The sequence below is a fragment of the Diplotaxodon limnothrissa genome, linkage group LG16 (assembly GCF_057381915.1).
Source record: "Diplotaxodon limnothrissa isolate DT_005_m linkage group LG16, D_limnothrissa_male_GT1.1, whole genome shotgun sequence".
NCBI classification, from domain to species: domain Eukaryota; kingdom Metazoa; phylum Chordata; class Actinopteri; order Cichliformes; family Cichlidae; genus Diplotaxodon; species Diplotaxodon limnothrissa.
The window spans coordinates 26,069,217-26,090,846 of NC_140611.1; the positions used below are offsets into that span (position 1 = coordinate 26,069,217).

Here is a 21,630-nt window from a genome sequence, read left to right on the forward strand (position 1 = left end):
GAAAGCAGCTGACTTAAAGTCTTGTAACAAACATGCTCTTCAAAGCCTCACCAGGCAGATTATGATAACAAACGTTACCAAAGATTAAAACTAAGTTTATTTCCGGTTTTTATTTTACTTCATTTTTCCAAATTCACAAATCATTTCAGTTATTTTTAATCCCCCTCAAAAATCTAGTTTCTATTCTTGTTCTATTGAACTAAAATGTTTTTTATATATAGCTTTAGGTAACAACCTTTGTTCAGACTAACAGTGACTCTGTGAGGACAGTTGTTTTTTGCTCCAGAGTGGGAACTCTTCATTTTGTTTTGTTTTTTTGTCTCTCTTTGACGTTGTGGCTAAAAATAGCGTCCGTGCGCTGCCGGGAGGTGGAGATACAAATAATAACAACTGAGAGAGAGAGGGAGGGAGGCCGGGACTCTGGCGCCTGCTCGGCGCACACAGTTCAACTTTCAGGTCATAAAGTCACAACAAATCCACGCGGTTTAGAAGTTACTGCTCTTTCAAGCACACACAGACACAATCGGGATGATTTGTGATCATTTCGTGCGTAGTCTGGCCACCTCTGGCTGCACCAATGAGAGCCCGCGGAGGCTGCTCCGAAACTAGCGCAGCGCTGCATGCTTGGCAGGTGGACAAAAGCTGAGCTCAGGGCAGAAAAGTGTTTCACAAGCTTCTCTGTTTTTAAACAGGACGGGAGAGAGTGCAACACGCAAACAAACTCAGGGAAACGGAGATAGATAGTGATATCCGCGAGAAAGCAAGCAGCAGTGCCACAAAGTCAAACTGCTTCAATACAAGTGAATAAAAAAAAAAAATTAATCGAGTAAAATATATCCAAATTAAATAAAGGTGAATCAAGGCAATCTAAAAAATGTAGATTAATATTTAATTTCACCAAGTTGTAACATGATTATTATTATTACTGATGATTGTCTTGTGTGTTATAAAAGAATAAGCTCTATAACTGCTACATACTAATAGACAACTGTAAGTTAAAGCACCCTGTGCGCCATTAGTGAACTCTGTTCACTTATAAGAGATCTGTTCCACTTTTTCTGTCACACATATACTGTAACAATGGCTCATATCAAACATCACTGAAGTTTCTAATAATGAGGCCACTATATGTTCAAGTAATCCCTGTCATCTGAGTGCTTGTTTTTATAATATTCTTGGCTCTGTAAGTCATCACTGAGTACATATCCCCAATATGGTATGAGCACAGAAAGGGGAGAGTCTAAAGGGCTGCATAGTCAGGAAAAGATAAATAAGGATTATTTTGAGCTGTGAATCATGCAAAGCTACTCTAGTAGAATTGAAATAAAAAAAAACATAGAGAGCTGGAAATCAACATAACTAGTCCCCTTTAATTATTCCTCCAATTTCTTATCCAGGTTCAGGTTGCAGGGGGTCTTAGCAGAGAGGCCCAGCTGATCCAGCTGTCCGGGGCCTCCTCCCAGTAAGACATGCCTGAAACACCTCACCTAGACCACCCAGACCACCTCAGCTGGCTCCTTTCAGTGTGGAGGAGTAGCCACTCTTCTCTGAATGTTAATATTTGATTGTTTTTAGTGAGCAGCAGTTAACAGTGTAGGTTCAACATTCATTTCATAGTCAGCAGCAGCACAATGTAGATTATGGCTTTCAGTGCAACACAATTAATCGACATATTTAAAGAAAAGGCAGCAGTGACGGGGAGATGTAGAGGCACATTTACAGCCGCAGCGTCGTGAATGTCAGAACTTCCTGTTGTGCAGCGCAGCAGCCAGCCGCAGCGACTCTCTTTGGTTTGAGCTAAGTGTGGCTTTGCTGCTCACCTCCTGCCACTGAAGAGCACCGTTACTGCTCAGCACCTAAAAAGCAACAGATAATAACATGTAAATGCAGAAAGGAGGAAATGTAAAACAGTCGGCCAGCCAATTTATTCTTCACGCTGTAAAACACTCGATGTTACCGTGTTGTTGATGTCCACCATCACCTGGCTTTTTCTATCCAGGTGAATGTTTAGGACAGTCATTTCCACCCAGGCGTTATCCGTGTTCCTGCAGTCATCCACATAACCCTCAAACACCTAAAACCAAACAACCACGTCCATCAACAAATTAATCGATATCATATTAATGTACCGTTTCAGCCCTGGCAGGATGCTCCCCTTCTCTCTTGAATGATTCAAACATTTCTCAGCTCAGGAAATAAGTAATTTGTCTTTGATGTTTACATTTTTTATTTTATAATGTAATATTTAATCGAATGCTTTCTATTGTATCACTAAATTTACTAACCAGTGTTTATATCAAAGACAAACAGAGGGCCTGTTCTTCCTGCTCTCTCAAAATGCTATCAGTGACAGCTGTTGACATGTTCTTCTATCGAAAGCTGTCGTGCTTTACAGCTGTTCTTTGTTTTCATTGCTCCTGCAGCTACTTTAAAGCTTTACCACCACAGTGCTGCACTGACTTACCTTTGTTCCCTCTGACAGTTTTGCGTTGATCGTTTCATACAGCTTTTTCCCCATCGTTTTTTTAAGAGTTGGTGGCAGTTTATCAGCAGAATCAACAGGGCCCTGAAGGTTTTAAAGCCACAGTGTGATTGAACAGTGCAAAAAAATGTATAAACCACATTAAATGGACAAAGACTGGAACTCACTCCAGGTAAAGATAAAGTTCTTCGACTCTCGTCAAAAACTGCCAGGTACTCCAGAACTGACTTCTCGCTGTCTCGCCAGCTAAAAATAAGTGGAAAGTCTCAGATATTTCTGTGCAAAACAACCTTTTTAAAACCTCTGCAGGGGCATTGAGATGACCTACCGTGTAATCACAAGCTCTACACTGAGGTTTGGACCCAGGCGGCTCAGTGCCCCACGCCCACTGATGCCCGTCCTCCCCCCTGGGTTTCTGAGATGACAAGCTCCTTATCAGACATCAAGACATGCTTTTGAGGTTACTATAAGTAATACTGAATAGGTTCTATATCTGTTCTTGTGTCATACCTGTAATTAGCTAAGGCTTCTGGTTCTGATCTGCAGGGAGAAACAATAGATGAAGAGCGTACAGAGATTGGAGGAGCCGGTCTTGTAATTACACAATAAAGTCAAAGTTAGGCCAGAAAGCTTATTTACTGTGTTCAAATAGATTCGACCTGAAAACTCACTTGTCACCGAGGCCCATTCATTGCCTGCTAATTAATGTTTTTATGGGTATAATATGCAGGTTAAAAACACAATGTGTATACTCACGCAAAATAATCCCTTTCAATGATTACTTATAACCTACTGGAAGAGTGTTGCTTTCTAGACATGTGAAAAACAGACTCTACGCTGTCCTCAAATAAAACGCTAGTGAAAACAGGAAAGTATGGCTTCACACACCCATCCACATGGTCTTCGCTGTCGTCAGAGGTATAATTAGTTGGTTTGTATGAGCTGAAACTGACCTGGAAAAAAAAGGAGATAAAAACCACCAGAATTATTGGACAATTTATCAGTTCAGTGACTTTCTGAGGAGTGGCAACTGGTGACTTTGTGGTGGAAAAAAATAATATTTAATAATATTTAAATATATAATAAGTACCTCCCAGGGCACCTTCTCCTCAGGCACAGGGAAGCGCGTGAGTTTGCTGTTTGGGTAGGAAAACTGACGGGAATACACATGGAAACCGCTTCCTTTCTCCGATGTATTCCTGAAAGAATCTGGGGTCTCATCTACGCCAGCTGGAGCTGCAGGTAACCACAAAAATGTGCGCAAACAGCAGCAGATTTAGAATATTTATCAAACATACAACTGTGACATGTAAATAGTGAATTAAATTTGGTACTGACTCCGTGACTGTGTGTCTTTTGAGGGCAGACCCTGAGATTTCAGACTATCCATAATCCACTGCAGGGCTTTAGTAGACTGGCTGACCTGATGAGACAAAGGAAAGTGGATCAACTACTTCTGTTAGCTGCTTAGATCAAGGACGTCAAAGTAATTTTACACGTATAGCTAAGTTTGATCTTAAGTGGGTCAGAGCAGTGAAACTCCTATTTCTGTCAGTGTAAAGTGTAACTACACGTTTAATCCCCGAGATAGAGATTTTTTTCGTTTAACTGTGAACCCACTGTATAAGTACACATTTCTGCATTAGATAGTGAAGAAAACAGGAATCTTATGCCACTTAATTGGTTATTTGCTACTTTATGACTTTGGTGTAGTATGAATGGAAATGGGGGAGGTGTTTATCAGTAGGAAAAGCCATAAAATGTATTAAAAACGCAGTTCAAAGTCTAAAATTCACACCCCTGACACACAAGAGCGTACCACAAAAAGCGTGCCGTGTCTTTAGTGCCTCAGGTCACCCTCCATTAGCATATCGTGACATATTACAGACACAGGTGCAACATTAGTGCCAACCAAAAGAAATCAGGCCACAACCTGCTCTTCAAGTTGAGTCAGTCTTTTCAGCATGGCAGCAGCGCTCGTTTCCCCATTTCTCTCCAGCAGATCAGTTATGATGTTAACCCTGCAGAAACAAGTGTCAGTTTGAAAATTACTTAAAGAAAATCATCAGTCTTTACAATAAAACAAACAGGAAATTATTATATACTACTTTTTTTTAATAACAGAGTGATTTCAATCATTTTTATGTAAATATTGTTTGGTGAAGCAGCCACATCCAAGTCCTTGGACAGAAAATATCTCAAATTACCCTAAATCTATCCAACTGTGTGTGATACATAAGGTGATTATGCATGCAAATTGGTCCTTTGGTCTCTAAAAGCTCATTAAAAAAAAGAACGTGCAATCACATTTTGGCTGGACTGCTCACTCCGTTTTATGGAAACTGGTGTGATGATGCATAGACAGCACACATACAGCGACTTTCAGCTACATTACTGTGAGATTACTTCTGGGCTGTGTCCAGGATGCGTCTCTCCGTGCTCTGGCTCTGCTCCTGCCGTGCAGACACCAAGTATCTGTCTTTCATCAAGGACTCCCAGGTCAGCAGCTCCTCATCCTCTGTCGGGTTGAGCTCATTCTCTGAAAAACAGCATCACATGCTTTGAATCACTGCATAACCTAATTCTGCACATCCATGCGGACAGAAAACCCTGCACAACAGATAAACTGGGAGTGAGTTAAACAGAAAGAGCAAATACTAGCTGCTCAGCGACCTTTTCTTTTCAGTTCATGTTCAGTTTGGGGTTTTTTTTTTTCTGTATTTTATAGTATTTTATAGTTATAATAATCTTTTTAAAACACAAATTAGGTTTTTGTTTAAAGCACTGTCAGGGTCTGCAGATGACCTCTGAATACATTAAACTTTCAGCATCTTCACTGCCACGTTCTCAACAGCACCAAAAACAGGTAAAAATCTGTCGACCATGAGCAGAGGCAGAGGAGATCATCTGCATTAATGAGATAAATAAAGGGTCATACTCTGGTTACAGTATGATGGGGATAAACTGATCCATCTCCATGGCAACCGGGCAAACTTCACCTGCTGACGAACACCATGAGATGTGGCTAAAAGCTCTGAAACTTGTGTTTAGATCTAGTTTTGAAAACGGAAGCCTTCACCTGCATTTGAGATACTTGTTTTGATGTGACCTAAATGTGGGATTTCAGTCATGTGATCTGGTTTTGCTCACATGACTGACCTGCTTTTGGAGCCATACTCACTCCACTGGTCACTCAAGAAACAGTTTTATGTGACAGAAAATACAATATTAGATCTTTTGATCTTGTTATTTCATAGTTTTAGTTACAGTGAGTTAAACGTCACCACTAGATGTCAGTAGATTGCAATCAACTGAGTTCTATTTTCTAAACTCTCCCAATTTAGGTGCATAATTCTAGATAAGTTGGTATTGGACTTGGACACTTAGCAAATCAGCTGTCACACGATGTGAGAATATGGTCAAACTGTTCATCAGAGGGAAAGTGGGATCTTTAGGACACTTGAGCCTAACATTAGATGGAGTGATGCCAGAGTAAAAGCAGCTGTTGTTTAGCCGACTCACTGTCTGCTGTACAGCGATGCGAGGGTTGCATGGCTAATCTGCTGATATGTTTTTGTGTGCTAGAGCACTGACTTCAGTTCAGGAGATGAAGCTTGAGGTGATGAGGAAGAGGATGACCTTTTTAAAAAGATCCCATCTCTTTCCTTAGCGTTTTCACCATACATAGGTCTAGCTACCATCTTTCATACCTTGAGTCTGAAGTTGCAGGCACAAATTTAAATCTGCCTTCGTGGCATGTGAACGCCTACAAGTTCTCTTCTTCTTCACCTTTGGGGTACCCTGTATGTGGGTGGTCTGTAGCCATGTACATAAATAATGAAGCATTTTTAATTACACAAAAGTCTGCAAAGGTGTGGATAAACACTTCAGCACTTACTGAACTCTTTGTATATTTTGGGGGGCCTCCGCAGCACCATGCTTCTGATGAAGAGGTAGATATGACTGAGGATGATGAAAGGAGGAGGGGCAGCAGGTCGACTGTGGTACTCCTTAATTAACTCGTATCTTTGAAACTTCCATATTTTGTCTGTGTTGTCCTGGACTTCCTCAAATGTAAAGCTGTGCGGGACGATAACACGAAACATAAGGAAGTTTAAAAATAAAAAAAAGGCGAGGGCTCATCATCATCATCATTAAAACAGTAAGATGACAGAAAAGCTCATACACTTTGATGACAAGGAGGACTCACTTGAAAATTGCTATTAAGAGGTTGAGCAGCAGTATGTTGGCAAAGAGCAAATAAACACAAAGCATGATGATGGTGAGCCATTCAGGAAAGACCGGGCTCTGGTTTTCGTTCAACACGGGACATTTAGGCTTCAGGGGATCTGTAGCATTCACGCTGCAAGAGTTCATGTTAAACTCAGTGTCTGCAGGAAGAAAAATGACATCCTCATTAGTGATGAGCAAAGTTGAAGCCTTTGGAGGAGAATAAATATGTGTAACAAAATACTGAAACAAATTATTACAGCTAAAATAAAAAAATATATATATTTTTTTTAAAGTATAAGATTCTCAAAATCCACTCACTATCAATATTTTTGGGAAACTGGCCAAATATGATGAGGTATGGCTCGTAAAGCACCCCACGGATGATCCAATCCAGACGATTTTCATTGTGGATGAGGATGCCTTGTTTGGCGACACCATAAGCCACCACCCAGATACTCAGGAGGAACATGAAGAAGAACATGTCCATCATCTGGAGGATAGAAAGGCACCAATCACAAGCAAGAAACACTCAGAAATTGACACATTTAGAAACACGGTTGCAAATTCTGACATCTCATGTATGCTTAGGGAGTAAATAAAGTGTAGCTGAACACAAAGTTGAGGTCTGACTGACTGAAATAAGTGTGGTAACAAAATGATCCAAGTGTTCAAAACACCTTTTTGAAACACAAGGACTACATTTCATCTGCAGACTATGATCGAGGCTCGGTGAGGTAGAAGCCTCTTATTGTATTAGGTAAGCGTGTTTTTTTTGGTGTAGCCATAAAACCTCAGGTCAGCATGCTTTGTATTTGTTCTGTAAACCCCTCACCATCTTTCTGACTATGATGATTTTGGGTCCAAGGGTTCGGCTGATCGTGAAGATGGCCATGAGACGGAGGCAGAAGACCACAAAATCGATGCAGAGGATGATTTTACCCAGATAAAACAGCTCGGTTGTCAGCCTGAAGTAGGAAAAGCTTGGTGATTCATAGATAATGCAGTGGGTGGATTGATTTCCACAGACTGTCTTAGAGAGCAAAAACCCACCTAAATGCAAGGCCGATAAGGAACAGGACGATGGAGAGGACATCTAAAATATTCCAAAACTCATTGATGTACATCTTGGCTTTCTTACGAAACCCAAAACCATCTGGATCATGAAAGAGCTGAAAGAGAAAAGAGAATTAGACATAAGAGGATTTTATATTACTTAGCATTCGACATACAATCACCTATCATTTAAATTATTTTGATTACTTTCTAATCAATAAATAAATCATTAAAGGATAAAGAAGCCTTTGAAATGAAAACAACAAAAAAAGACAGAAAAAGGGAGTTACTCAGGGACAGGATTTAGGTAGGTAAACAAATTGACTGCCCTCTGTACATCAAGGGGAACTGTGTTAAAATGGGTCACACCCAGAAATCCTCTGAAGACCTTTCCTGCCAGCACCATTAAGAAGGTACAACAGCGACTACAACTGCTGGAGCCTACAAGCTGCAGGCCTTGCCTTTTAAGCTCCTCTGCTTAGAACGTAATGGCATATCGTATCTCTGAGTAACAGATCACAGAGCTCTTCAGTGGGTCATCAACACAGCACAGAAAACCATGGATTGCTGTTTACCCTCCCACTGCCAGCTCCTGTCACCTCTTAGGGCTGCACACTTGCTATAATTCCTCACATCCAGGACGCCACCTGTTTGACCTGCTACCCTCTGGATGGAGCGGGACCTTCAGAGCATTTTAAGGACTCAAAGACAGTTCGTTCCCAGGGCCATTTACACAGTGAATTTCAGCTAGGAGTAAATGTCTGTTTACAGGTTATATAATGACTACCTTTTAGGGAAATGACTACTAAAGGTAATTACTTTCAAAGATAATTATATTCATTCTGGTGCAATAATTACTCTCACTGGTGAAACAATGTCATTCATACTACCCCAAAGATTACCCTGATGTAATTTTATATTTATTTATTTGTGTAATGCTTCCTTTTCAGGCGCATGCTTATTCTTTTCTGTCCTATTTTAAATGCATTCGTTTTTGCTGCATTTGTTACAACTACAAAGGTTTTCTATTCTCTGTGGACTTGCTCTGTTACACTGCTCCCTCCTCTAAAAGAAGAAGGGTACTCACCATTTCTTACTGCTGACCTTTTAGACATTTGAGCCTCTAAAGGTGAATGGGGCCACTGTCTGTGTTGAAAAATTCAAAGACTGTCTCTCTACAATACAGTACAGTGCACACAAAGAGAAAAAAAAGGCTATTTGTTTGTTGTTTTGTATCATTTGTGGGTCTGAGCCACAGTTTCTCACCTGTCTGATCTCCTCACACACCAACGAGAGCAGCCAGATGTAGAGCAGCAGCTCGCCAGCAGAGGGCGTGCTCTGGAAATCGATCATCAGCACCACAGCAAACAGGAAGAGGAAGGCAAAATAAAATACAATGTTCCAGTAAAATTTAACCTGTGGGGAGGTGTACAGGTACATCAGCCTGGACCAGCAGCCCAGAGGCTTCATGGGCTTCAAGCTGTGGACAGAAAGATCACTGCAGTTAGAGAGACAATGCCATGTTTTCATGTATCCACTGTTTATTCAACTTCAAATGACATTTAAGGTCATGCAGCGATGAGGGTTGATATTTGCATTAAGGAACAAGTATGTACATACGGGCCATAACCATTTCTTCTAAGTGTGCTTCCTGTCAGGATCTCCACTGTCTTCATCTCCTCGTCTTTCGCAGTTTCTCTCTGGATGATTTCATCATGTCTGTGGAAAAGTTACACTTTTGACCACAGCTGAAACTCAATCAGGTATTATTATTAAAAAGAATACAAGCAGAAAGTTAAATTGGGGCATTGTTTAATTAACAATGTCAAAAACCCTCCAAACAAAGGCATTTGAAACCATTAATCACATTCGTCAATAATGAATTGTAGTTTAAATGCGTGGCACCTCGCATTATGAACATTGTTCAGCATATTATGAAGAATACGCATTGCTCTATAATTCATAACAACTATCTCAATTAAAGTTAAAATCTAAAACGATAAATAATCCATCCATTTCTTCCTTTGGGTCACGGGGGGCCTAAACAGAGAAGTCTACACCTCCCTCTCCCCAAGCCACCTCCTCCAGGTTATCCAGGGGAACACAGTGGCCAACCGAGTGTGTCCAAGGTCTACCCAAGGGCCTCCTCAGAGTAGGACATGCCCGGGAGGCGACTGCCCCAACTGGCTCCTTTCGACATTGAGGAGTAGCGGCTCTACTCTGAGTACCTCCTGAATGACTCCTCAACCTATTTCTAAAGAAGAAAGCTAATTTCCACCACTTGTATCTGTGATTTAAAATAATAAGTAACAATAACAGGCTTAAAAAGGAGGTTAGGCATAACATTTAGGACACAACAATTTTCCAGTTTTTGGCATCAATTGAGACGTTAACAATTAGATTAAAGTACAAGTACATCTAGTACCGACAGTAGTAACAATTAGTCACACACATCCTTACATTACACCAGATGTAAGAATCTCCACTTAGTCACTGTGTAAACTGTCACGTTTCTCTCGGTGAACTTCTGTTTAGCATCCATGGTGTTGTTGTCAGATTTTCCTCCTATGGGTTTTTGGATGTTAACTATTGTTTGGCCATATAGCTAATCTCTGTCAGGGAAACTTCCAGCAAAATACACATCTAAATCTTGGAAAGTGACTTCATTTTTTCCCCTGAATGCACTGATGAAAGCTTTATCTGCATTTTCCCTCCTTTATCCTTCTTATTTGCTTTAAAAATTCATCCACACATGGCAGCAATTCCATGGTGTATGAAAGATGAATCAGGAGTCATTTTAGATGACACAGTTGTAGATATGTGTTGTACGGTATATTTAGTCAGTTTCTGTCAAATGAAAACAAGTGAGAGTTGTCTGTGCCTGGACATTACATTGGTGGCTTACTGTATATTTATGTATTTGTGTATGTTTAAAATTAAGTTAAAGTAAAACTTTTAATATGTATGTATTGTGACAAAGTGGTAGGCTTGAACTTATTTACCACTTGTGCCTTAAACATATTGATTTATCCCATGTTATTTTACAGTTGGCCATAATGCTTTAGTTTAGACATTGCTGGTGTAACTTTGCTCTACATACTCTCCTGGGTTTGTTTGTGGTAGCGTTATGTTACAGTTTACATCCATGCATATGCTTTTAAAGCAAATACTACTTAACCATCAGGTGGTTTGAATTTTTTTCTGCCGTAGGCAGAATGACACGGTAAATTATGTTTGCTTTTGTTGCTTTGGTTATAATTACCTTTGTTTGTCCCTTTGTTCTGGTCATACAGCCAAAACAGGTGTGTGGGAGGGGCCGAACTGGCACTTCCTTTTTATATAAGGTCATGAGGTCATTGATTGCATCATTGGGTACAACCAAATGAAGGGTTTTTCCTTTTGTATAGTAATGTTTATTTTCTTCAGGGTTGTTTTGAGATGGTAGAATGGAGATGCCAGGAAAAAAAAATGTGACCAGTGTTGCGTTGATGCAGTCTATTTATCACTTTCCTTACCACTTGCTCTAACCTACTTCAAACACATCTGTACAGTAGCATGGCATTATCCATTATTAGGCAAAAAAGCCTTTTGTGTGTGGTCTAAAGCCAGCCCATCCAACTCCCTAGTAGTCATTTACATATGCTATGCTTCCTTTCTTCACTTGGGAAGAATTTATTTATCTTATCTCTATTTTGCTCCATTCTGTTTGCCAGTGTTAATAAAAACACATATAAACACAGTAGCATTGTACAAGCCATTGTACCCCTTAGCTGGCTGGCAGGTCTCACCTGAAACACAGAAAGCCAGTGAAGATAAGAGGGAAAAACACCATGCAGATCAGCACTCTCCACACAGGGTTCTCTACTGAAAGCTTACCACACCAGATCTGAGTCAGCAGAGCCTGAAAGACACGTTTACACAGACTGCATTATAATGCAGCACCAAGAAAAAGTTTGAAATTAAATTGAGCGATTTCTTAATTTTGTAACTTTAATTGATCTACTCAACATTGTGATGTATAACACACTGGCAATCCCCTCTGGAAAAATCTAAAATTTCCTCTACCTGAACACCAGACTGAGCTATGACGTTTTTGTCATCTGCCTCGAGTGCCAGCCGCAGGCATGTCGTTCTGCCCCACAAGTGTGACATGCGAACCAGCAGTTTCTTAGCGCGTGACTCGTCACTGTTGTGGCACTCGGTGAAGACACCTGGGACACACATATACGCAGCCTGAGGATAAATTCAAGCTCCGTAACAATCACGGTCAATTCAGCCATGTTATGATATGTGTTATACCAATGGCATGTTTCTCATAGTGATTGGCGAGTTCTCGCATTTCTTCTGCATCATCTGCATCGCTTCCTTCTCGTGCCATTTTCTTCAGGATCTTACTGGCAGCCAGAGCAGCAGACATACAATCCCTACACTGTTAGTACACAGATACAGAAAGATGTGAGGTCATAAACACGCCACGCAAGCAGCTATGGTTGAAGTTTCCAGAAGTGCTTTCGTCACCTGCTCCCAGGCAATTTCAGCCAGTTCCTTGTTATTCTGGACGACAGCCCAAAGGAAAAGGTCTGTGCCCGGGTCCCTCTGTGTTTCAGGACTGTCCTCCCTGAGCTGAGCTTGGGAACTTGTCTGACTTTTAGACGGCTAAAAAGAAAGTGAAGGAGTCTGTTATTATTATATGATTAATGTTCACAATGCCAGGATTTCTGATATAATGATACCCTACAGCATATTCAGTCTAAATACTTTGCATATTTACTGAATATTTTACTCCTACTAACATCTATTTCCATAAAATAAGCTTTCTCAAATTATAAAAAATAAAATTGGGTAAGATACAACACGTGATTAATTGGCAAAAAGACAGATTCAGTGTTTCAAACAAAAAAACAGAGTGGATGAACTAACTCACTGACAGTGACGTTTCATCCATGGACATGTTTAACTGGTCTGTGGTGGTGGAGGGAGGATAGAGGGGCTGGGTGAACTTCCCCAGCAAGTGGCGCACCTCATCAGAGACATAAGTTAAGGAGATCTTTTCGCCTTGCTCCCTGCAAGCTCGAGTTCTGATGCCGAAAGCTTGCCTCCCGCTGCGTCGAGCACTGTGGATCCGCTTAGCCAGCTTGCGCAGAAAGAAGCAGCTGGGCAGCTGTGTGTAGAGCTCACACAGAGTTTCCTCCTCCTGCAGGAAATCCCTCAGACTCACACCGTTCTCCAGCAACAGACTCACAAACTGAGGCTTGTTGCCAGCCAGGGCTGAGAACATGGCCCAGTGGAGGTCGTTGGACTAGAAGCAGGAAAAAAATCAGAACAACATCATCAGAATTTTTGTTGTTTTTTTGTCTAGTATCATTGTTTTAGAAACAAAGGATGGTGTGATGGCAAAGTTCAACATGGAGACAATAAAATGAAGGAAAAGCAGACTGCTATTTCTTTCTAGACCTCTTCTCTGCTACTCGTAAAACCTTTATAATATGCTGCTGCTGAATCAGCTGACTTTATGGTGTTATGGTGGCAAGAAGGCTTTCTGTATTGATAATATGGGCTGGGTTTACCTTTGGAACCAGTTTCGAACACAGCAAACTCTCCCTATAGTTAAACCAATATGTATGTCAATTATTTACAGTTTTTCACTTCTCCAGTGAAAATGGCATGTGTGGCCAGTCTGGCACCTGATAGGCTCACATAATTACCTATTTCAGTTTTCCCATTCAATAAATTTATCTTACTAATACAAACCAGGATTTCAATGCTTTTTAATCACAAAGCCTGTGCTGTAAAGGTCATGATTTTTCTCTTTCATTTCAATTCCCTTTTCCCCCCTAACATCAGAAATCAGACTAAGCAGTCACACAAGAGGTAGGTATCAACTAAATAAGGCAACCCAGAGTTTCCCAATCTAGCTATGAGTTTGTTTGCACAAAAGGGAAGCATGTAACCAATCAGAAACATGGACAGCTTTACTAGCAACAGAGTGATATACTTTACAAAGAAGGTTAAATGTTAGAGAAAAGACTGGAAAAGCAGTGTGCATGAAGTCCAAGAAAAGTGTGTAAACTGAAAGTAAGTAGAGAAGAAATATAAAAACGTTAATTTATTATTTTATTTTTACATAATTCAAACAGAATTACATTTTAGAATAACATCACCAGGTGCAAGGCTTAGGTGCCTTGCCTTACAGAAGAATAAAATTCAGCATTACTTGCAGCCAGCAGGACAGAAGGAAGGGATAAAGTTATTTGGAGGAACTGATGTTTCTTATTGATGTTCAGCAGGAAATGGGGGAGAAAAAACACTATCTGGGTAACTGATCAGAGAGTGATGTTGGTTTTCTATTTAAAAGACAAACCCACCTTCCACTGGCTCTCCTCAGTGAAGATCTCAGTCTCAGCTATATCCACCCGGTTCCAGGTTATAGCCAGCTCCAGCTGCCTATTCCAGCATTCAACTTCCAGGAATTCACTGGATCTTGAGGCTGAAAGGAGAATTTACAGTGATTCGATTTATTTGTCTCTTGTCTCTCTAAAAAGCTCATCCACTGCTCGGTGCATTTTAGATAGTATCGGAGCGATCGTGGCTCAAGAGTTGGGAGTTCGCCTTGTAATCGGAAGGTTGCCGGTTCGAGCCCCGGCTCAGACAGTCTCGCTCGTTGTGTCCTTGGGCAAGACACTTCTCCTACCGCCTACTGGTGTTAGCCAGAAGGGCCGATGGCGCGATATGGCAGCCTCGCTTCTGTCAGTCTGCCCCAGGGTGGCTGTGGCTACAACTGTAGCGTGGCTACAACTGTAGCTTGCCTTCACCAGTGTGTGACTGGGTGTGTAAAGGGCCTTGGGGTCCCTAGGGGGGACTAGTAAAAGCGCTATACAAATACAGGCCATTTACTATTTGAATGTAAAAAGTTGTTTTTTTCATTTATCCAATGACTAATCTAATTGATTTTTAAATAAATTCTTACACATCTGAGAATGATGTTTTTCCCCCAGCAAATCTTTTAAAAATATTTATATTACAACAAAAAGACAAGCAAGAGTCCAGTCTGACAAGATGGAAGCATGGACGTGTTTGGTTTATCATCAAAACCAAATATCAAACATAAACCAATTATTTTTCTATTATAGTGTTCTTGATGCATTAGTACAGGAAAATTTCCAGTTGTACTACCAGGACTGTAGTCATGTGACTATAATGGGAGACACTGGATGACCTACATTAGCTGAGATAGCAGAAAGGCGCCCAGATAATGTGGTTTAATTACCCAGATGGATGGAAAGTCTGGACAAAGCTGATAAACTAGAATGATGACTCATCACCAGAGGTGTGGACTCGAGTCACATGACTTGGACTCGAGTCAGACTCGAGTCATTAATTTTATGACTTTAGACTTGACTTGAAAAAATGTTCTAAGACTTGTGACTTGACTTGGACTTTTACACCAATGACTTGGGACTTGAATTGGACTTGAACCGGTTTACTTGAAAAGACTTGATATTTTACCCCAAATATAAAATTTAACATGTATATTATATGGAGATTGAAAATGTGACGTCATTCACGGGTAGAACCGCAAAGGATTCTGGGAACTCGTGGCAAGCGGTACTAGCGCACGCAGGCTTTCAATTAAAATCAGTCACACAGCGATAAAAAGAAACACAAAAATGTCAAGAAGCTGTTATTATTAACTGCAATAGCCGGTCGCATGACAGCCACGGGAAGCCGACGGGTAAAGAGATCGGTTGTTATCGGATTACGTCGTTGAAGAGAAATTGTTCGAGCCATGTTTCCGAAGTAACAAAGAGGCGACTGGATTGCAGCCATTCAAAGATCAAATATAACGTCCTAGAACACTCCAGCTCACAGGTTAGTCTGCTCCAAGCATTTACACAAAGGTCAGTCTGCTGTTGTAGTTAATGCGTCATTTTTCTTAACATAATTGGTGATATAGGTTACAAGCAAGTCTGGCGCTGAACAGAAATTGTCGCGCTATGCTCCTTTGTTTATTGTGCATAAATAGTAAATTATCCTGACACAATATTGCGTTTCGCTTCTGTTATTATGGTACATTGACAAAAACATATACTTTTATTCACAGGATAAAACAGGTTTTTTGTATCACTAATTGTCCAGTACGATTACAGCATACAATATTGTTGTCACTGCTACATTTCTGTGATGCTACCAGAAATTATTTCCACTACTAATTAATTACCGTTGAGCTCAAAGGTTATATTAATAAACGGTTAAGGAATGTGTATTTATGACGACGATTTGTGAGACTGGTAAACTTATGATACGTACGATGGTCTTTCGTTCTACACGGTGCATTTCAAGGTCCTGCACCCATCCGTCGGTAAACTGTACCTGGGCTTGTTGCAGTGACCGGAAGTTACTAAACTTCATGAGTGTATGCACTCACTCCAAGAACCGTATAATTATAAATATGCATATAAATATGCTAAGATGAGATAGCTGACTTCATCTAACTGGCAAATGTTTTCCAGGCTACGTTGGTGATACAGTTTTTTTTAATGTGTATGATATTTTTGTCATGCGATTTTAAAGCTGGTCCTACAACCACATCCAAGAATAACATGCAGCGTATCTCAGAACTGTCGGTGAAAATTATTCTTGGAGCTAAGTTTAATTGAGCTGCATTTTAAAGAGGTGCAATTTCACAATTTGTGTATATTTTCTAAGTTCACTATTTTGTCATGTGTTGAGAAAAACACAGATTTTAAAATTACATGGTCTAATATTTACATTTAGCATATAACTGCAACATTATTTTTTCGTTTGTTTTTTTTAAAGACTCGAAAGGACTTGAAATTCAAAGTTTCAGACTTGTGACTTGACTCGGACTTTTACACCAGTGACTTGAGACTCGACTCTGACTTGCCTGACATTACTTGAGACTTGACTTGAGACTTGAGGATAAAGACTTGAGACTTACTTGAGACTTGCAAAACAATGACTTGGTCCCACCTCTGCTCATCACGGTCAAAAGATTAAGTGAATGTCCAGTGTGGTGGACTCACTTACGGTTTCAGTGCACTTTAGCTCAGATTTCTTTGCTAAGCTTGGTTTAAATGGGTTTCTTAGGTATTTTTTCAGAATATCATGAGGCGTTATTAGTCTGAAGGAAGCATGGCACATTTTTAAAGACATCAAGTGTAGTTTTCTCTCTGTAAAGATGGTATCAAAATATCTTCAACTGTGGGACATTCGATAGCACATTTATTTTTCTGACTGGAAATATTATACTTGCTAAGAGCCTGTTTGGCACTAAGCCAGTCCTTCTTCATACTTAATAGCGTGTGTTATGTTTGTAGGCTGTCTGGTTAGGATCCGGGCATTTGCTTCAAATCCATATTCTTACCTTTGAGTAGTGCTTGAAGAATGGCCACATCCAAATCCCCGTGATAGTCCTCGCTCACTCTGAACACTGTCAGCAGGTGTGACATCCTGATGATGTCCTGAATCTACAAATTCAATAAAGAAAAACATTTAAATACTGGAACCACTGTTTCTTTGGCTCTGGCTCAGACATCTCTGGTGAGCACACAACAAACTTCGTGCAAATATTTTCATCTTTGATATTTAGTCATTTAGCTGCAGGAAACAGTTCTGCAGCTAAAACTGTGCTGTTCAACATATGTTACTGAAGATGCATGGTGATGAAGATGAAGGTGTCATCCTGACAAAGAAAAATGTGAACAGCAAATGTAATAGACCTAAATCTGACATAAGACAAGCAGACATGAAACACATGAAGGGAGAGGAGACTTAGACACAGGGGGGTGAGGACCTTAGAGGAATCGAATATATATCGAATATATATAAGGTGCAATATGGGAAGAAGGCAAGCCAGCAGAGGCAGTGTGATGCTTTGTGCAATGTTCTGCTGGGAAACCTTGGGTCCTGCAATTCATGTGGATATTACCTGGAAATGTACTAACTAGCAAAGAACTGTTGCAGACAATGTAGAACCTTTAATGGAAATGGTATTCCCTGATGGGTGTGGCTTCTTTCAGCAGGATGATTCTCCCTGCCACAAAGCAAAATAGTCCAGGAATGGTTTGAGGAGCACAACAACGAGTTTGAGGTGTTGAATTAGCCTCCAAGTTCCCCAGAGCTCAATTTCCCCAATCGAGCATCTATTGGGGAAATAAAGACTGATAATGACTGAACAAAAAAACCTATGTACATGGATGCCCACCTCACAATTAACAGGACTTATAGGCTCTGTTGCTAACATATTTTTGCAGCTATAACAGGACACCTTCAGGGATCTAGTGGACTCCATGTCAAGGTCGATGGGTCGGAGTCATTTTGGCAGCAAAAGGAGGATAAACACAATATTAGACAGATGGTCATAATGTTATACCTGATTGGTGTATATACATTGTGGCAATATCTAACACAGAAAACATCATCTGAGATGATAATGTCAACTACTAGATCAGTCACAAAATATGACTCATGACCATCCAAGTAAGGCATGTATGAAAACACTGCTTTTACACTGTCAATTTAGGGCAGCTATTGCATAAACATAAGTCTGGGTGGTTGTCTAATATCCATCCATCCATCCATCCATTCGCTTATCCTTTTCAGAGCCTATGCCAGCTGTCATAGGGCAAGAGGCAGGTACACCTTGGACAGGTTGCCAGTCTGTCGCAGGGCTAACACACAGAGACAACCATTCGCACTCACATTCACTCCCGCAGTCACACCTATGGGCAATTTGGATTAATCAATTAACCTATCCCCACAAACTGCATGTCTTTGTACGGTGGGAGGAAGCCGGAGTACCTGGAGGGAACCCACGCAAACACGGGGAGAACATGCAAACTCCACACTTTGGGCAAAAAAGCTTCTATAGTAAGTTCAGTAATTTTATGGTATTCAGTATATTTACATACCTTCTTGGTCCATTCTATGATTTTGCCATCTGAGAATTGTTCATACTCTTGACCAAAAAACTTCTTCATCAACTGCTGGATGAGGGCAATAGTGACTCGGATTAGTGGCAGTCCTGACACGTGTGCAATAACATCTGCTATTCTCCCAGAGCCCTCCAAGATCACGCATGGTGTTCCATGGAGCATAGCATTGTAGATGGTCTGAGAGGAGACACACAGGGCAGTTATACAACACACACACACTGACACTGACACTGACACTGGGGGAGAGAGGCCAAAAAACAGCTGACTCACATTCAGCGTGCCTGGTCCGCCATCCAAAACCACACACACCACAGGAATAGTCACACCAGTCCCTAAAGATCAAATATTTGATCAATTAAAAAATATATATATCAAAAGCTTGAAAGATATATTATCATATTTCAATAAATATCTGTGTTGTCTTATTGATTTTTTAGATACTACATCTGTTATCTTTAACCTTTATTTCCAAGACACTTTCTGGTGATCCACATCTCTAGGCAGCTACGCAATTTAATCTCTACACCATAATGTCCGTGGGTTCCATCATCCACCAGTAGGAAGTGGGTATGGTTGCTGTCGAGAGTGGATAGTTGGCCCTGGTTCCCAGTGTCCATCAAATAATGGGCAGGGAAGCATCCCTAAAGGAAAAAGACGGAGAGTGAGAAGAATTTACAGTAACCGAATGCTAAGAAGATGATGCCATCTCACCATAAGTGTTTGTCCTACCTCTGGATGCACCAGTGCTTTCCTGTTATGAATTATCCCCCATGTTGCCACTCCAATAGTTACAATCTTGCCCTGCATGGAGCTACTCATGGCGTAGTCCCTCACAGCCTGCCCCACGTGCTTCATCACACCTGCGTGGGTACCACCAGTGATGATCCATGCACCTGCGTACAAAGCAGCATATTCACCAGTAGAACAAAATATCTCTAAAATATGAAAGTCAATATTAAGAGCCTTACAGTCCTGACTTTAAAGATAGGACTCCTATGTGAATGTTTTTCTGGAAACAACCTAAAAATCATGCAAAAAAAGGGGGGTGGGGGTGGTTAATGGGGGGGGGGTTGAGTGTGGGACTGTTTCTGGGCCTGGAGCAATCATTTTCTGAAAGCTTCACAAGTCCGCAAGGTTACCAGGAAACCAGGAGAGATATTCAGGATGCTAGAATTACAAGTTTTTACTGTTTTTACAGTTAGTACAAACGCAAACTACATATAGCTGAAGTCTATCTGACTACCAAAATGAACAGAACAGAAGCACGGGAGGTGGCACGTAGCCATAAAAACACTACTTTCTGTGCAATGAATGATCTCTCACACACAAATCTATTGCTCGCTTGCTCTTGTTCTGGCTGACCTGTTGTCTGGGCCACTTTGATCAGCCCTCTGTGGAACATGTTCTTAAGATGAGACTTCAGATAGAAATTCTTGGCTCCTCCGGTAACTGAGATCAGTAGATTGGGGGGGGACAGTTTCCATTGTTCAGTCAATAACTGGTACAGGATCTCAGGGCTGGTGTCTGTGGACACTCGGGCGTACTGACGGTGGACATGTACACACAGATTTAAAGGATGGCATAAAGACTTGCAGATGTGCATTTACACAGTAACATAATGTAGAGTAAGGACTGGCTCACCTTGCCTGTCTTTTGTCCCAAACCACCAAAGCTGATGTCTCCAAAAGCGTCAGTGGGCGCTTCACGGACATGTCTGTGTATGTTCCACGACTCGCCTGTGAAGTCTTCTGGCTTGATGGCTTCGTCTGTATGATCAGTTTTTGCGTAGCCACACTTACACACATCCCCACTACAGAAACAGTAGAGAAACAGAAGCCGATGTTTAAGATTTAAAAAAGTATAAATACATTAATTCTTCTTCACCTGCTTTGCAGATATCCAGTAGTTTTAATTAAAAAGCTAATTTGTTTAGAAATGCCCATTTTTTAGTGTTCAAAGTTTGTTTTGCATTCTGTATTTTATTTAGCTGAAAACTGCATTATCATGTAACTGTCCCCACAGCACCACTCTATTACAGCAACAACAAGAAGGTCAGTCCTAAGTCAGTCCTCATCAATTCAGCATAGTGCAGAGCAGCCCAGCTTACCTTCCATCTTTTTCAAAAAAGCAGCATTCCTTCTTGCAAATGTTTTCCTTGATCCAGGAGGCGAGAGCAAGGCGCTGGAACGAAGGGGACAGAAAAAGGTGTTTACAGGGTCTGGCTGTGTTAACCGCCAGAGTATGAACTAGCCGTGACTCCAAGCCAGCTTCCGACATCCTGGCACAACATGGGAAATTGTGTTGATGAGATCGAGCTTAGGATGAGGTCTGCCAGAGTGGCAGGAGAGAGGAGGCTCTGCAGCAACCGCTTTGGGTGCTCGACATTGCAACAGTGATGTCAGAGCTGTGTTGCTGCTGAGCAAGCTGCACGAACCTAATACTTACTGTAGAGGAAAGGCAGCAGTCGGGCAGTGGTTGTGGATCAACACATAAATGCGTTAATGAGTGAGTTAATTGCACTCAGATTTCTTAATGAGGGCATAAAAGAGCAATGATTTTTAAGGAACTAGCACAATTTAAAAATAATTCCTATCATTATAGCCAAACTATTATACTTGTGAACAAAACATGAAAGACAGTTTAGGTTTAACATAACATGAAATAGTAGAAATCAAAGCACATTTATTCAGTTACTGTACTCTACTTTGCTCACACATTTTAATTAAGTATCTTGATTTCATGATGTCTGGCTTCTCCTCCACTCTATACAGCACTTTTCATCACAGGAGCTATTTGCCAGCTACACTTTGTAGATTAATATTGTATATATGAAACTCATGATAGGTTAATGTAATATAAGTCATTACATGAATACTTTTGGTTGTGATATATTACCCCATTTATAGT

The 21,630-nt window shown here is 40.8% G+C and overlaps 1 protein-coding gene across 1 annotated transcript; it reads right to left on the reverse strand.

The window, feature by feature from the left end:
• Positions 1-1,739: 1,739 nt before the first annotated feature.
• On the reverse strand, positions 1,740-21,000 carry trpm2 (transient receptor potential cation channel, subfamily M, member 2). Its single transcript, XM_085375238.1, has 32 exons — positions 20,831-21,000; positions 20,365-20,533; positions 20,086-20,266; positions 19,453-19,616; positions 19,184-19,364; positions 18,994-19,055; positions 18,700-18,900; positions 17,154-17,256; positions 14,134-14,255; positions 12,693-13,067; positions 12,287-12,424; positions 12,068-12,197; positions 11,834-11,979; positions 11,557-11,669; positions 9,389-9,487; positions 9,035-9,248; positions 7,766-7,884; positions 7,548-7,680; positions 7,034-7,205; positions 6,693-6,873; positions 6,381-6,562; positions 4,889-5,021; positions 4,416-4,503; positions 3,821-3,905; positions 3,573-3,718; positions 3,371-3,435; positions 2,993-3,022; positions 2,811-2,897; positions 2,650-2,728; positions 2,465-2,566; positions 1,958-2,074; positions 1,740-1,856 (listed from the first exon to the last, which is right to left on the reverse strand). Exons 1-32 carry the CDS (start codon positions 20,998-21,000, stop codon positions 1,740-1,742), a joined length of 4,404 nt encoding a protein of 1,467 aa, XP_085231364.1.
• Between the last annotated feature and the right edge of the window lie 630 nt (positions 21,001-21,630).

Excerpts from the sequence above, each read along its gene's own strand:
- trpm2 (XM_085375238.1), bottom strand. The coding sequence starts at position 21,000 with ATGTCGGAAGCTGGCTTGGAGTCACGGCTAGTTCATACTCTGGCGGTT. Across the intron at positions 19,056-19,183 it reads AAAGTGTCTTGGAAATAAAG|GGACTGGTGTGACTATTCCT; the intron begins GTTAAAGATAAC and ends TTTGATCTTTAG. Across the intron at positions 9,488-11,556 it reads ACTGGCTTTCTGTGTTTCAG|ACATGATGAAATCATCCAGA; the intron begins GTGAGACCTGCC and ends ACTTTTCCACAG.